The sequence below is a fragment of the Rhinoderma darwinii genome, chromosome 1 (genome assembly GCF_050947455.1).
Source record: "Rhinoderma darwinii isolate aRhiDar2 chromosome 1, aRhiDar2.hap1, whole genome shotgun sequence".
Lineage (NCBI taxonomy): Eukaryota > Metazoa > Chordata > Amphibia > Anura > Rhinodermatidae > Rhinoderma > Rhinoderma darwinii.
The window spans coordinates 217,761,972-217,779,312 of record NC_134687.1 but is presented as its reverse complement, the minus strand read 5'-3'; the positions used below and the strand labels follow the sequence as shown (position 1 = coordinate 217,779,312).

Genomic DNA, 17,341 nt, shown 5'->3' with positions numbered 1-17,341 from the left:
TACTTTAAGAACACTTTTTGTTATTACAATTAAAGCAAAAATGGCAAAGTCAAAACAATGGAAGTCCAGCTTCCTGGATGTAACCATGGAAAACAAAAACGAAAAGAGAACCTTTCACCTCCCCATACATGTGCAGCATGTAGTGGGCAGGGCTGCACAAACCCTGGGGCACATATTTTTCCTATCCTCCTCCGTTATTTAGATATCGGTGCAGTTATATTTGGCGCCCAATATTTAAATAACCCTCTGAACGGTCAATGGGGCCTGTAATTGGCATGGGGGCGTGTAACATCGCTGTGACACTGTCCAATCAGCTATAAACAGTGTCGTGTCACAGCAAGAGCTGGAGAGAGGAGAGCGTGTGCACGCGCAGCTCACTCACTTCAGCTCTCGGCAGGGAAGAACGACAAGACTGTGATCACTCGCGAGAGGTCACAGTCTTGTCGTCCTTCTCTGCTGAAAGCTGAAGAGCGAGAGCGTGCGTGCACAGCTCCGAGCTGCGCGTGCACACGCTCTCCTCTTTCTGGCTGTGACAATGTCCGTAGCTGATTGGACAGTGACACAGCGATGTTACACGCCACCATGCCAATTACACGCCCCATTGACCGTTCAGGGGGTTATTTAAACATCGGGCACCAAATATAACGGCACCTATATCTAATTAACGTGCCCCAGGGTTTGTGCAGCCCTGCCTATTACATGCTGCACATGTATGGGCAGGTGAAAGGTTCTCTTTAAAAATATCCAATGTTTTGATGACTGAATGCAATGAATGGGAAAACGGAGCAAAAAAAGAAATGAGATTTATATTAAAGAGCAACTTTAGTTTGTTTTTTTTTCTCTTAAAGTAGAACCCCTTTAAAGGCTATGGGCTTTTTTGCAACCCATTTATTTTATTGCTTCAATTGAAGTTTTAAATAGTCTCAATAAATCAAATACAAGTGTTTTGTACATATAGCGAATATGCAGGCCAAGGTGTCTCCATGGAAACCAACTACCCATCTGCCACCATTTTTGCTTACTTACAGAAAGTAGAAGAGGGGTCAGATGGAAGGGAGTAACAAGACTAAGATCCGACTATACACAGGGACTGTATATACTTGGTTTCTACGGAGACACGTAGATCTGCATGAGAGCGGTGTTCACAAATTGTATAATATTTTAATGCCTACTTTTTTATTTTAGATGCACTGGAGCACTAATAAAAGTCAGTCTAGTCAGATACCAACATCACGTTAAGTGTTTGTGTATTTTAACAAAATTGTAGACCAACACGGCTTCCTTGTCTTGAAGATTGTCGATAGTCCAACTATTGCCTGAAAAACAAAGATGTTTTAATAAACTAAATACTATTGGCTTTTGCAGTCAAAACATTACAAGTCTGAAAATTCGACAACGAGTCATGGTTTAGAGTGCTGTTGATTTTTCTTTCCCTCCCAAAACATTAAAGGGAACCTGTCACCAGCATTTCACCTATTGAACGTTACTTATCCCTCACTGGCCACTGCTATAAAAAGTTAATTGGCGTTATCCCCTCTCCTAAACTCCTCCTATAACTGTAAATAACGGTCTGCAAACATTTTGTGCCTTTTATCATAATAATCCGGTGTCCCTTTGTACGCACACACCAGAAGAGGACATCAACGCACAAGAACGGGATTTTGTAATTTGTGATCGCCAGGTGCCGTTACTGAGAGACTGCTGCTGGGTCTTACAAGACCCAGCACAGCCCTATTAGTGACAATCGTCAGTATGAGAGGGCTGATTTCCCCCGTAACTGGGGCTGCTGTGCAGCCCCAGTTACAGTGGAAAAGATGGTGTAAAAGAAAGAAAAAAAATATATAAAGTTCCCCAAAGGTCTTTTTTGACCTTTGAGGGACAGACCATAGTAATAATAAAATAGTAACGTGAAGTGCAAAAAAAAATTAATCCTAAATACACATAAAATACCCACCCCCCAAAAAAATGTCCCGTCCCCCCCGGCAATCATTGTTGGAACGCTAGCGCTGACCAAATTACCCAAATATAGACATGTAATATATTAAAATTTATGGTAGACAATGATGATCACAAATAAAAGGTCTATTGTAGGGAAAAACTATGTTATTACAAAAAAAAAATAGCTGAAACGTGAAAAAGCTTATTTTTTTATATTATTTTCAAACTTTATGAATAAAAATTCTAAAATAGCAAAAAAGGTGTGTATAAAAATTATAAAAAAAGAAACCTGCATTGTCTACGGAAAAAACATTGCAAAAAATCACGTCATTAGCCCAACAAATAAAAAAGTTATAACCATTTAACTAACACGTGCTAAAAAGGGCTAAACGGTGTCTGGTCCTGAAGGCGCAAAATAGCCCGGTCCTGAACTGGTTAAGAGACTATAGGTCAGCAGAAAAAGTTTTTTATATTTTCAATGTACACCTTTAGTAGTTCTCTATAGCTTAGGTCTTAAGAATAAAAACTAAAGTTAATTATTTTTTTACCTGGAGGAATGAAAAAGAAGTCTCCATCCTTTAAAATCCTCTCTGATTCATGGAGACTAAGCTTCACTCGACCTTGTTCGACATAATAAATCTATAAATAACGAAGACATACAACCATTTGAAATAACTCAATAACAACCTATTAGTAATTAGTCATCTAGACTTATTTTGTTGAAATAAGCAAAGGACAAATTATTTGAAATGAAAGGGAAAATGTTACCTATAGATTTTTTTCATAATTAAAAGTCAAACAATAGTTTAATTTTTGATTGTAGGTTTTTATATTCTATTATCTGTACATGATTATCGGGGCAGCCATCTTGTCTGAGCTGCTGTTAACCGCACTTAGAGATATGCTTTACAGCAGCCACATGGACCATAGGAACCTGTGCACAGGTGGTGACCCATTGACTTCTATGGGAGAGTTTTCTAGGCATGCTCTGTGAACTGTTAATCGTTCGTTGTGCAGGAAGGGATAGGAAGAGAGCTGTATCCAACGCCTATTAACAATGGTGGATCCTGTGTTATCTACACTCCTCAACATTGAAATTACAACACCAAGGAGGAAAAGTTTTGGAATTCTGGAAATCACAGGATCGATAGACGTGCTAATGATATACAAATGATAAAGAAATGGAAACAAAATATTCCAAACATCTTGATTTATTCAGTATCGGGTATCAGTGCAATGTGCAGAAATACAAGCGCTCATACTTCTTGGCATGCTATCAATGTGGTCATCAATGGTTTTCTGAGGAATGTTATAGCATGCTGAATGGACTTGGGCACGCAAATCATCAAGATTGGCTGCTGGCAGCTCCCTTTACAATTGCAGATGTCCCAGATGTGCACGATGGGAGACAAGTCCGGAGACTCTGCAGGCCATGGTAGCACATTTAGGCCATCGCTGAAGAGAATAGACCTCCATTCCGGCCTCAATTGCGGTCTTGCTGTGCACCATGTTAGCCTTTGAGAGTGGTGGAGTGTGGTCAAAGGAACACATGTAGCTAGACGTCTGGCTCGTAGCCCAATGTTGTTCAAACGCCTTCTGATGATTTGTGTCGACACTGGTTGCTGCCCTAGGCTTGGTATGTGACATCTGATTTGACTTGCAGTACAGAATGGATTTGTTAAGGATCTGCCAGGCTCAGCTTCTGTGTCTACGCCCATAGGTAATCATTCTGCACCTGCTAATATGTCTGTGAGACTGACTCCATCTCCCACCACTCAGGATGGCAGGCTTAGGAGTGGGAGAGCCTATCACAGCCTGGCCAGACGGAGCTAGCTCCCGCCCTCTGTCTATTTATATCTGCCTTTCCTGTTCCTCCTTGCTTGTGATTCTTCTCGTGTGGTTTCCTGGCCCTGCTGCAGCTTCTTGAACTATTTGATCCTGCTCCATACTGACCCTGGCTTTCTGACTACTCTCCTGCTCTGCGTTTGGTACCTCGTGCGCTCCTGGTTTGACTCGGCTCGTTCACCACTCTTGTTGCTCACGGTATTGCCGTGGGCAACTGCCCCATTTCCCTTTGCTTTGTGTTCCCTTGTCTGTTTGTCTCTTGCACTTACTGAGCGTAGGGACCGCCGCCCAGTTGTAACCCGTCGCCTAGGGCGGGTCGTTGCAAGTAGGCAGGGACAGAGTGGCGGGTAGATTAGTGCTCACTTGTCCGTTTCCCTACCCCCGTCATTACATAATCACAAGCCCATATACCTAGTCTACCCTGGTCCCTGACACTACTATGGACCCCCTTGAGACCCTGGACCAGCAAATGCAGGGTCTCTCCCTACAGGTCCAGGCCCTGGCTCAGAGGGTCAACCAGCCTGATGCTACCATGGTAGTGCCCCTCACCTCACCTCTTGAACCCCACCTCAACTTGCCTGACCGGTTCTCAGGGGACAGGAAGACTTTTCTCTCCTTTCGGGAGAGGTTCTATTTTCGCTTAAAGCCCCACTACTCAGGTTCTGAGAGCCAGCGGGTGGGTATAATTATGTCCCGGCTCCAGGAAGGGCCCCAAGAATGGGCCTTCTCCTTGGCTCCTGACGCCCCTGAACTTTCCTCCGTTGATCTTTTCTTTTCTGCTCTCGGACTCATTTATGACAAGACTGACAGGACTGCCTTTGCCGAGAGTCAGCTGGTGACCTTACGTCAGGGTAAGAGACCTGTTGAGGAGTATTGCTCTGACTTTAGAAAGTGGTGCGTAACTTCTCGGTGGAATGACCCTGCCTTAAGGTGCCAGTTTAGGTTGGGTTTGTCGAACGCCCTGAAAGACCTGCTAGTTAGCTATCCCTCTTCTGACTCCCTAGACCAGGTTATGGCTTTAGCGGTACGACTTGACCGACGTCTCAGGGAACGACAACTTGAACGTTTTTGTGTTTTCTCCTCTGACTCCCCCATGATGCCTCCCGAGGTTCCGTTGCTTCGTTCTTCCACGGAAGACTCGGAGGTACCTATGCAACTCGGGGCCTCCGTGTCCCCCCAAAAACGTAGAGAGTTCCGCAGGAAGAATGGTCTCTGCTTCTATTGTGTGGATGACAAGCATCAAGTGAACACCTGTCCTAGGCGTAAGAATAAGCAGCCGGAAAACTTCCGCGCCTAAGTGATCATTGGGGAGGTCACTTGGGCGCACAGGTATTTCCCGTAAATATGAAACGTAATAAAATCTTGCTTCCCTTTCAGGTCTCTTTTGGTGGTAGGTCTGTTACCGGCAGTGCCTTCGTGGATTCAGGGTCTTCTGCTAATATCATGTCTGTGGAATTTGCTATGTCTCTAGCTATGCCTTTGATTGATTTGCCTAAACCTGTCCTGGTAGTGGGTATCGACTCCACTCCTCTTGCTAATGGTTATTTTACACAGCATACCCCTGTTTTTGAACTCCTTGTTGGCTCCATGCATTTGGAGCAGTGCTCTGTACTGTTGATGCAGGGATTATCGTCCGATTTTGGTTTTAGGCCTTCCCTGGTTGCAGTTGCATAATCCCACGTTTGACTGGAATACTGGGGTTCTTACCAAATGGGGTAATGAATGCTTGACGTCATGTTTTTCCGTTAATTATATTTCTCCCCCTGAGGAGGTGAACACACTACCTGAGTTTGTTCAGGACTTCGCTGATGTTTTCTCTAAGGAGGCCTCCGAAGTGTTACCTCCTCATAGAGAATACGATTGCGCTATCGATTTGGTACCAGGAGCTAAGCTCCCTAAGGGTAAGATATTTCATCTCTCTTGTCCCGAACGTGAAGCCATGAGAGAGTATATCCAGGAATGCCTGGCCAAGGGTTACATTCGCCCCTCTACTTCTCCGGTAGGTGCTGGCTTCTTCTTCGTAGGGAAGAAGGATGGTTGTCTTAGGCCATGCATTGACTACCGTAACTTGAATAAGGTCACTGTAAGGAACCAGTATCCCCTTCCTTTGATTCCTGATCTCTTTAATCAGGTTCTGGGGGCCCAATGGTTCTCTAAGTTTGATCTACGGGGGGCGTATAACCTTATCCGCATCAAAGAGGGGGATGAGTGGAAGACTGCGTTTAACACGCCCGAAGGTCATTTCGAATACCTCGTCATGCCCTTTGGGTTGTGTAATGCTCCCGCGGTCTTCCAGAATTTCATAAATGAGATTTTAAGAGATTACCTGGGGGTATTTCTTGTAGTGTACCTTGATGACATACTTGTGTTTTCCAAGGACTGGTCCTCCCACATTGAGCATGTCAGGAAGGTGCTCCAGGTCCTTTGGGAAAACAAACTGTTTGCGAAGACCGAAAAATGTGTGTTTGGGGTGCAGGAGATACCATTTTTGGGTCAAATCCTCACTCCTCATGAATTCCGCATGGACCCCGCCAAGGTCCAGGCTGTGGCGGAATGGGTCCAACCTGCCTCCCTGAAGGCGTTACAGTGCTTCTTGGGGTTTCGCTAATTATTACAGGAGATTTATTGCTAACTTCTCGGTCATCGCTAAGCCTCTTACGGATCTCACTCGCAAGGGTGCTAATCTCCTCCGCTGGCCTCCTGAGGCTGTCCAGGCTTTTGAGGTCCTTAAGAAGTGCTTTATCTCGGCCCCGGTGCTGGTTCAGCCCAACCAAATGGAGCCATTTATCGTGGAGGTTGACGCGTCCGAGGTGGGAGTGGGGGCTGTCTTGTCCCAGGGTACCAGGTCCCTCACCCATCTCCGTCCCTGTGCCTACTTCTCCAGGAAGTTTTCGCCCACTGAGAGTAACTATGATATTGGCAACCGCGAACTCTTAGCCATTAAATGGGCATTTGAAGAGTGGCGCCACTTCCTGGAGGGGGCTAGGCACCAGGTAACGGTCCTTACCGACCACAAGAATCTGGTTTTCCTAGAATCTGCCCGGAGGCTAAACCCGAGACAAGCTCGATGGGCATTATTTTTTACCAGATTCAACAGTTTGGTTACCTATAGGGCTGGGGTCTAAAAATATTAAGGCTGATGCACTGTCGCGAAGCTTCATGGCCAGCCCTCCCTCGGAGGAAGATCCTGCTTGTATTTTGCCTCCAGGTATAATCATTTCCTCTATTGATTCTGATTTAGTCTCTGAAATTGCTGCTGATCAAGGTACAGCTCCCGGGAACCTTCCTGAGAACAAGCTGTTTGTTCCCCTGCAATTCCGGCTAAGGCTACTTAGGGAAAATCATGACTCCGTACTATCTGGTCATCCAGGCATCCTGGGTACCAAGCACCTCATTGCCAGAAACTATTGGTGGCCTGGGTTGCCTAAAGACGTTAAGGCCTACGTCGCCGCTTGTGAGGTTTGTGCTAGGTCCAAGACTCCCAGGTCCCGACCAGCGGGCTTACTACGTTCTTTGCCCATTCCCCAGAGACCTTGGACCCATATCTCCATGGATTTTATCACCGATTTGCCTCCATTTCAAGGCAAGTCGGTGGTGTGGGTTGTAGTAGACCGCTTCAGTAAGATGTGCCACTTTGTGCCCCTTAAGAAACTACCCAATGCTAAGACGTTAGCTACCTTGTTTGTCAAACACATCCTGCGTCTACATGGGGTCCCTGTCAATATTGTTTCTGACAGAGGGGTACAATTTGTTTCTTTGTTTTGGAGAGCCTTCTGTAAAAAGTTGGAGATTGATCTGTCCTTCTCCTCTGCCTTCCATCCTGAAACTAATGGCCAAAATGAGAGGACTAATCAATCTCTAGAACAATATTTAAGGTGTTTTATCTCTGACTGTCAATATGATTGGGTCTCATTCATTCCCCTCGCCGAATTTTCCCTTAATAACCGGGTCAGTAACTCGTCAGGGGTCTCCCCCTTTTTCTGTAATTTTGGGTTTAATCCACGGTTCTCCTCCGTTTCACCTGGTAGTTCCAACAATCCCGAGGTAAAGGTGGTTCAACGGGAACTGTGCACAGTCTGGGCCCAGGTTCAGAAGAACCTAGAGGCGTCACAGAGCATACAAAAAACTCAGGCAGATAGAAGACGTTCTGCTAACCCCTTGTTTATGGTCGGGGATCTGGTGTGGCTATCGTTAAAGAACTTGCGCCTTAAAGTCCCGTCCAAGAAGTTTGCTCCCCGGTTTATAGGGCCGTACAAGGTCATTGAAGTCCTCAATCCTGTCTCCTTCTGACTGGAGTTGCCCCCATCTTTTCGAGTACACGACGTGCCTCCCTCCTTAAACGCTGCTCCCCGTCCTTGGCTCCCTCGAGGAAACCTCCTGTCCCCGTTCTCACCCATGAGGGGGTAGTATTCGAGGTGGCCAAGATTGTGGACAGCAAGATGGTCCAAGGCTCCCTCCAGTACCTTGTCCATTGGAGAGGATACGGGCCTGAGGAGAGGACTTGGGTACCCGCCCGAGATGTTCACGCTGGGGTATTGGTCAGGAGGTTCCACCTTCGTTTCCCCAATAAACCAGGTCCATCTAGAAAGGGTCCGGTGGCCCCTCATAAAAGGGGGGGTACTGTTAAGGATCTGCCAGGCTCAGCTTCTGTGTCTACGCCCATAGGTAATCAGTCTGCACCTGCTTCTATGTCTGTGAGACTGACTCCATCTTCCACCACTCAGGATGGCAGGCTTAGGAGTGGGAGAGCCTATCACAGCCTGGCCAGACGGAGCTAGCTCCCGCCCTCTGTCTATTTATACCTGCCTTTCCTGTTCCTCCTTGCTTGTGATTCTTCTCGTGTGGTTTCCTGGCCCTGCTGCAGCTTCTTGAACTATTTGACCCTGCTTCATATTGACCCAGGCTTACTGACTGCTCTTCTGCTCTGCGTTTGGTATCTCGTACACTCCTGGTTTCACTCGGCTTGTTCACTACTCTCCTGCTCTGCGTTTGGTACCTCGTACACTCCTGGTTTGACTCGGCTCGTTCACCACTCTTGTTGCTCACGGTGTTGCCGTGGGCAACTGCCCCTTTTCCCTTGCTTCTGTGTAGCCTTGTCTGTCGTGCAATTATTGAGCGTAGGGACCGTCGCCCAGTTGTACCCCGTCGCCTAGGGCGGGTCGTTGCAAGTAGGCAGGGACTGAGTGGCGGGTAGATTAGGGCTCACTTGTCTGTTTCCCTACCCCCATCATTACAGGATTACTACACGCCAGTCTTCCAATTTGGATGATCCATCCGTGCAGAGGTTCGCCTCTGCGCACCTCTTGCGGTCATTCCCATTCGTTGTTGTCCTCACAACTCCCTGGACAGGCAACATTGAACAGTGCTGACATCGTGGCCTAGGCGCGTAGCAATCTGCCGGAGTGATAAACCAAGATCTCTCAGTTCAAGGATTCTGTCCGTCTCATTTTGCGACAAGTGGTGAAAACTGGCACGTCGACGAACAGGAGGCATCACACAATCATCCCACACAACTTGATCTGATTTTTGAGGTTTCATGTGGCTAAAAAAACAGCAACTTTGCTTTCAATTTAGCATTTATGCCACTCCCTCATTCCACAGATTGGAGCTAGGTGCTTGAAAATCTGATCATTGGCAGATGTTAGCAACATCCGCTACTTCCTCGATTTGCATAAGCTTATGACCCTTCTTAATCCTGCAATTTCAACGTTAAGGGTGTGTATATAGAGGTGTTAACTTTCATTGTAATCCTGCTTGTGATAATGACATGTCTGCTGAGAAGTGACCTCTACAGAACTGGAAGTTTAAGTCAATTTTGAGGCTCAGCGGCAAGGGTGAAAACTGTAAGATTTTAGGATATTTTTGAATATAGATAGAAACCAAGTAAAATAAAAAAACAAATGATTGATTTTGATCAGTGGGGGTCCGACACGGAGACCCCCCTCCCCCCCCACGATCACTAAAATGAAGTGGCTTATGCCCTCAGGTGAGCGCTGCGCCGCCTCATTTCCGATCGCCTTTCGTCAGAAAGAGGAGCGAGTGATGTACGGGTTCATAGACTTTCTATTGAGCCCATATACAACTCCCTCGGCTTTTAGAGGAAAGCTGATCAGAAACTAAGCAGCACAGCGCTCACCAGAGCGCTTCTGCCGATTTGTTTTAGCGATTGGCGGGGAGCACGTGAAGGGGTAAAGGGAAGGAATCTCTTTATGGATGTCAAAGGCAAAGACAATTTTGGAATTAAGAACGGGAGAGGACAGAACACAACTTCCTTATGGATAATCAGAAAATAAGACTTGCAAAACAGAGCAGCCAGTTCCGAAACCTGTCTGATGGATGTAATGGGCACAAGGAAAGTAGCGAAATTTCCCATAAGGGTTTAATGGGAGGGGACACCCAGAACCAGATTAAGATCCCAGGATTTAGTGGGACGTCGAAAAGGAGGAACAGCATGAGACACCCCTTGCAGAAAGGTTTTTACCTGAGAGCGATAGAACAATGTTTTCTGGGAAGAATAGACAGAGCAGAGACCTGACCCTTAAGAAAAGCTAAGCCAAGACTCTGATCAAGACTAGCTTCAACATTTATGCCATTAAATGAATCTGAGGTAAAGTGGGGTAGACAGTGGACCTTGGAGGTAAGGTCGTAGCGGTAGACACCTAGGTGCGTCACTGAGTAGGTTGACTAGGTTGGTGTTACAGGCCTGGCAAGGCCAGTCCGGAGCCACCAGGATCGCGTGAACGCCTTCTGCCTTGATTCCCTTGAGGACTTTGGGTAGTAGCGGAAAAGGAGTGATGAGATTAGGAAGAGAGAATCCCTTCTAAGGAGTGAATAAGTAGTCGAACGCAATGGCCCTGGAATCCCGCTCCCTGGCCACCTAGGCTGAGCCCTTGTGGTTGAGACGAGACGAGAAGAGATCCACCTATGGGTTGCCCAACTTCTGGTAAATCTGAAGAAAGATTTATGGGGGAAAAGACCATTCTCCCAGATCCAGTGGCCCAACTGTTCACTTCCAGTACATTAACTGCGAACAGAGCTTGCACAGTATTCTGGTTATGATAATGTTTCCCTGCATAACGAGCAAGCTTTTAAAAATACATAATATGCACAGTGCAATTTATGTACTATTCTTAGCATTTTGGACGAGTGTTTTTTAGCCAAGGAGAAGTATTTTTAAACAGAAAAACATGAGCTGAAGGTGGGGAGGAGGAATCCTCCAGCTCACCATTCGTTGTGTCCCATTCAGATAGCACACGGATCTATGCATTAATGACGGCAGACGACAGAAGAGGCAAAAGAGACTGTAATCCAGTGCTTGAAGGTTAGTAAAAGGAATCGAGGTTCCAATTTTATTTGTATTACACAATTTTAAAATGTCAAAGTGCAAAAAGGGTTGAATCGCATTGGTTATTTGCCTACGCGTTTCAGACACATCCTGTGTCCTTAATCATGGTATGTATGAAAGTCAATGTCTGTTCCCGGCGTTTATATCCGGTATGGGCGTTCCGGTAAACACAGGTGATTTTGAGATTTACCTTGAAGTAAAAAACACAAGGTATAACAAGAATTTTATGTATAGCAATCATTTAATGTGAGTATTTCGTTATATATATTTTTTCTCATTCAATCACTATGTAAGCAAATATGCGCACTTCTGTGAGAGCTCTACAGTATTATATTGGAGTGCATATGCAATTACTGAATTCATTTAACTAATGAATTCGAAAGACCGGATATGAACGAAACGGGAGACAGATAATGAGCTATGCAACATAAAAATGAAACTGAAAAATACACATTGAAAAACTGTTATTAAAATAATTATAAAATGCTTGGTGGAAAGCATTAATAATATCTCTCCATACAAACTGTTTAAAATGTTCAGCTATATGTGACACAAATATATATGTCAAATTTTTTACTTATTGTACTGAGCAGCTATTTATAAGTACATATCGTACGGCCGCAACCATTTAACACTTACGGATATATAATAGCTCATAAATAATCCTGAAAGATAATTTAGAAGATGTTTTAAACTTGTTAATTATGATAGTAATAAAGAGGATTATTAAATTACAGTAAAGCCCAAATTTTGAATATGAAATGGACACTTTTGGGCAAATAAGATGTACCATCTGATGTTGAATGGTTTCTATATCAAAAAACAAATCATAAATGAATTTAAATTCAAAAAAAGGAAAGAAGATGGAACCGTCAGTTAATTGATCAGTAGTGGAACATCAGTTCCCTTTTCAGATTAAGCCCCCTCGGGAACCTAGTTTTAAGGCTATACATCCAGAAGGCTTCCCTGTCCAATAGGGTCTGTTTCATATTGCCACCTTGTGCAGAACATATTGTTTTCTCAGTGGTATATCTTATAAATGAATTAATTGCCCGGTTATAACACATTAATGAAATGCCTGGCAGCATTGGAGATACCGGGAATATTGGGGTTCCTGATATATCCCAAATGCCTCAAGATTCTGATTTTACATTTTCTTGTTGTGCAACCAGCATACATTAATTTACATTCTATGCACTCGATAACATATGTGACATACTCACTATTACAATTAATATACGTCTTGATGGGGAAACTGATAATCCCCCCTGAATCATAGAAAACTTTAGTAGGCTGGGTAAATGAGCCTGTTTTACACGAGTGAGAGCCACGTCTGTAAAAGCCCTTGTAATGTAATCAGCTGGTATTGGTTTTGAATGACGTGAAAAAAGAAGAAAGGATATTGCCTAGAGTAGGTGCTCTGCGTGACACTATGCGGCATCCATTCCTTAATATTTTATCCAATATCTGTGCACAATATTTTTGATGTCTGTAAATTGGTTGCTGTATCTAAAGTCCACTTTTGGTAACCCCTGTTATGCAGCCTCTTACAGATCAGAGCTATGGGTTTGACTGCAGTTTCTCCTAGCTCTAACCATCTCTCCCACAGGTATGGAAGAAATGGTGTGTCTTGGATGGCTACTATTCGCATGGAGAATAGTGTTACCCGAAGTGGGTTTGCGATATGTTTTAGACTGGACAGTCTTTCCAGGCATAGCTGACAACTCCAGGTCCAGAAAGCAGATAATATTGGTCTCTATCTGATGTGTGAATCTAAGATTGCAATTGTTACTGTTAAGATAATTAATGAAATCAGGTATGGCAGATACATCGCCCATCCATATCATTAAGAGGTCATCCATGTATCTGCCATACCAATGCAAAGAGCCAGCAAATGGGTTGTCTGTGGCAAATATGATATATTCCTCCCACCGGGCTATGACCAGATTTGCCAATGAGGGCAAAAATTTCGCCCCCATCGACACTCCCTTCAACTGTAAAAAATACTCTCTGTCAAACTGAAAAGAATTGTGTGTCATGAGGAACACCAATACTTCTGCACAGAAGTATATATTTGTGTCACATATAGCTGAACATTTTAAACCGTTTGTATGGAGAGATATTATTAATGCTTTCCACCAAGCATTTTATAATTATTTTAATAACAGTTTTTCGTTGTGTATTTTGACGTTTCATTTTTATGTTGCATAGCTCATTATCTGTCTCCCGTTGCTTTCATATCCGGTCTTTCGAATTCATTAGTTAAATGAATTCAGTAATTGAATATGCACTCCCATATAATACTGTAGAGCTCTCACAGAAGTGCGCATATTACAAAGTGATTGAATGATAAAAAATATATATAACGAAATACTCACATTAAATGATTGCTATACAGAAAATTCTTGTTGCACCCTGTGTTTTTTACTTCTGGTAAACACAGTTGATTTTGAGATTTACCTTGAACGCCCATACCGGATATAAACGCCGGGAACAGACATTTACTTTCATACATGGCATGATTAAGGACAGAAGACGTGTCTGAAACGCGTAGGCAAATAACCAATGCGATTCAACCCTTTTTGCACTTTGACATTTTAAAATTGTGTAATACAAGTACAATTGGAACCTTGATTCCTTTTACTAACCTTCAAGCGCTGGATTAGTGTCTCTTTTGCCTCTTCAGAAGTATTTTTACGCTGCTGGAATAAATGTAATGCAACCTCTGGGCTAGGGCTATTTATCTCACAACAAAAAATGACTGTGATAAAGCGCTGCCCATAGGAATGCACTTAGTAGCTTGAAAATCTCTTCAAATCTTTCCTGACAAGTGTGTAGCTCTGAAATTCCAGCATGTAGAAATGAACAAAAACACTAGCAAATCGCTTGACTGGAGCGATTTTGAAGAGATTTTCACGCTACACAATGCATTCCTAAGGACAGCTATTAATCACAGCAATATCACAGCCTTTTCTTGTAGTGAGATAAATACTCAGAGTGTGGCCCTAGCCTAATGCATCCTATGGACAGTGATTTAACGCTTACTACAAAAAAAAAAAAGTCTACCAGCAGCCTGTGTCTCCTCTTTCCCTGCTCCCTCCTCCCCTCTCCATAGACTTCTATGGGCTGGCTGTGAAGAGACACCACTTCCTGCAGTTCTTCTCCTTTGTAACTAGAGATTTATTTTTACTTGACAACAGGTTACAGGAAGGGATACACATAGGTGCAGTAATGTCATGCATGGATAAAACCACAACATTTCTAATAGTAAAGTAAATGACAAAGTTGTTTAATATCAGGTATACTATTAGATTAGCATAAGTTGTTTGAAAAGTTAGTGTTCACTGAAAAAATATTTACCCACCCCAATCTCAGACACAATAACGCTCCTTTCAGTCATTTTTTGAGGGCCGATTATCAACTTCCCAGTAGTGAATAGGTTGTTGCTGAAGCTATTCCAGGTTGTACAGTAATCACTGCCAATAAACTTGCTACTTTCTCTTTGGGCAATGCATTCTGTCATAAAATAAACAGAGTAAGTAAATAAATGTATACATAAAGAAAACTATAAGGAGCAATATTATTAAAATAAACAACGTTATTAACCCCTTAAAGACGCAGCCACTTTTGAACCAAATGACAGAGAATAATTTATTAAATCTGACATATGTCACTTTATGTGGTAATTACTCCGGAATGCTTTTACCTCTTCAAGCGATTCTGAGATTGTTTTCTCGTGACATACTATACTTTGTTAGTGAAAAAATTTGGTCGATAAATTCAATATTTTTTGTGAAAAACACCAAAATTTAGAGAAAATTCGCAAAAATTAGCATTTTTCTAAATTCAAATGTATCTGCTTGTAAGACAGATAGTTATACCACACAAAATAGTGACTAGTTAACATTTCCCATATGTCTACTTTATGTTTGCATCATTTTTTGAACATCCTTTTATTTTTCTAGGACGTTACAAGGCTTATAAGTTTAGCAGCAATTTCTCACATTTGTAAGAAAATTTCAAAAGGCTATTTTTTTAGGGAACAGTTCAGATCTGAAGTAGCTTTGATGGCCTTATATATTAGGAACCCCCACAAGTCACCCTATTTTAAAAACTGAACCCCTTAAAGTATTCAAAACAGCATTTAGAAAGTTTCTTAACCCTTTATGCGTTTCACAGGAGTTATAGCAAAGTGGAAGGGAAATTTGATAATTTCACTTTTTTTGCAGAAATTCCATTTTAATCAAATTTTCCTGTAATACTGAAGGTTTTTACAAGAGTAACACAACTGAATACCTATTGCCCTGATTCTGCCGTTTTTAGAAATATCCCACATGTGGCCCTAGTGTGCTACGGGCCTGAAACAAAGGCCCCAGAAGCAAAGGAGCACCTAGTGGATTTTTCGGCCTTCCTTTTCTTAAATTATATTTCAGGCACCATGTCAGGTTAGAAGAGGTCTTGTGGTGCAAAAACAAAGGAAACCCCCCAAAAGTGACTCCATTTGGGAAATTACACCCCTAAAGGAATTCATCTAGGGGTGTAGTGATCATTTTGACCACACAGGTATTTCATAGATTTCATTAGAATTGGGCAGTGAAAATGAAAAATTACATTATTTTCCAATAAGATGTAAGTTTACCTCAGAATTAAAAAAATTTTCAACAAATAAATGAGGAAAAGCATCTCAACATTTGTAAAGCAACTTCTCCAGAGTATGGAAATACCCCATATGTGGTAATAAACCACTGTATAAATACATATCAGGGCTCAGAATGGAAGGCACACCATTTAGCTTTTGGAGTACAGATTTTGCTAGATTGATTTCTCGGCACCATGTCGCATTTGTAAAGCTCCTAAGGTACCAGTACAGTGGAAACCCCCCAAAAGTGACTCCATTTGGGAAACTACACCCCTAGAGGAATTAAACTAGGGGTGTAGTGAGCATTTTGACCCCCCCCCCAGGTGTTTCATAGATTTCATTAGAATTGGGCAGTAAAAATGAAAAATTTAATTTTTTTCCACGAAGATGTAGCTTTAGGTCAAAATGTTTCATTTTCTCATCAAATAAAGGAGAAAAAGCACCAGAACATTTGTAAAGCAACTTCTCCAGAGTACGGACATACCCCATATGTGGTAATAAACCACTGTATGAATACACATCAGGGCTCAGAAGGGAAGGAGCGCCATTTGGCTTTTGGAGAGCAGATTTTGCTGGATTCGTTTTTCTGCACTATGTCGCTTTTGCAAAGCCCCTTAGGTACCAGTACAGTGGAAACGCCCCAAAAGTGACTCCATTTGGCAAACTACACCCATTGAGGAATTCATCTAGGGGGGTAGTGAGCATTTTGACCCCACAGGTGTCTCATAGATTTTATTAGAAATGGGCAGAGAAAATGAAATATGACATTATTTTCCAATAAGACGTAGCATTAGTTCAAAATTTTTCATTTTCTCAACAAATAAAAGAGAAAAAGCACCATAACATTTGTAAAGCATTCTCTCCAGAGTAGGGAAACACACCACACGTGGACATAAACTGCTATTTGGACACAAAGCAAGGCTCTAAAGGGAAGGAGCGCCATTTAGTATTTGGAGTGGAGATTTTACAAGATTGCATTGAGCTATAGTATCAGTACAGTGGAACCCCCGAAAACGTACCCCATTTTGGAAACTAGATCCCTCAAAGAATTTATCTAGGGCTGTAGTGAGCATTTTGACCGCACAAGTGTTTTGCAAAAATGAGTAAACAATAGATGTTGCAGATTGAAAATTGCTGTTTTCCACAGATATGCCATTTCAGTGCCCAATGTGTTGTGCCTAGCTTGTGCTACCGTAGACACACATCCCATAAATTGTTAAGCGGGTTCTCGAAAATACAGTATTACCCCATATGTGGTCATAAATTGCTGTTTGGGCACACTGCCAGGCTCAGTTGGACCACCATTTGGCTTTTTAATCGCAGATTTTGCTTGGAGTTTTACTGGTATTTCAGCTTATAACGTGGGGGCATATGTAAGCTGGGCGGAGTACATCAGGGTATATGTAAACTGGGCGGAGTGCATCAGGGTATATGTAAGCGGTGTATAGTACATCAGGGTATAAGTAAGCTGGGCGGAGTACATCAGGGTATATGTAAACTGGGCGGAGTGCATCAGGGTATATGTAAACTGGGCGGAGTGCAACAGGTCATAATAGGATGATATAATAATGGGG

The 17,341-nt window shown here is 43.0% G+C and overlaps 1 protein-coding gene across 1 annotated transcript in view; it reads right to left on the bottom strand.

Moving 5' to 3' along the window:
• Nucleotides 1-678: 678 nt before the first annotated feature.
• Nucleotides 679-17,341, bottom strand: part of CENPC (centromere protein C) — a 525,969-nt gene continuing 509,306 nt past the window's right edge. Inside the window, exons 16-18 of the mRNA XM_075861598.1 lie at nucleotides 14,493-14,644; nucleotides 2,487-2,577; nucleotides 679-1,316 (exon numbers count right to left, since the gene is read on the bottom strand). Of these exons, the coding sequence (XP_075717713.1) occupies nucleotides 1,231-1,316; nucleotides 2,487-2,577; nucleotides 14,493-14,644 (329 nt within the window). The 3' untranslated portion in view covers nucleotides 679-1,230. The remainder of the gene's footprint in view (nucleotides 1,317-2,486; nucleotides 2,578-14,492; nucleotides 14,645-17,341) is intronic.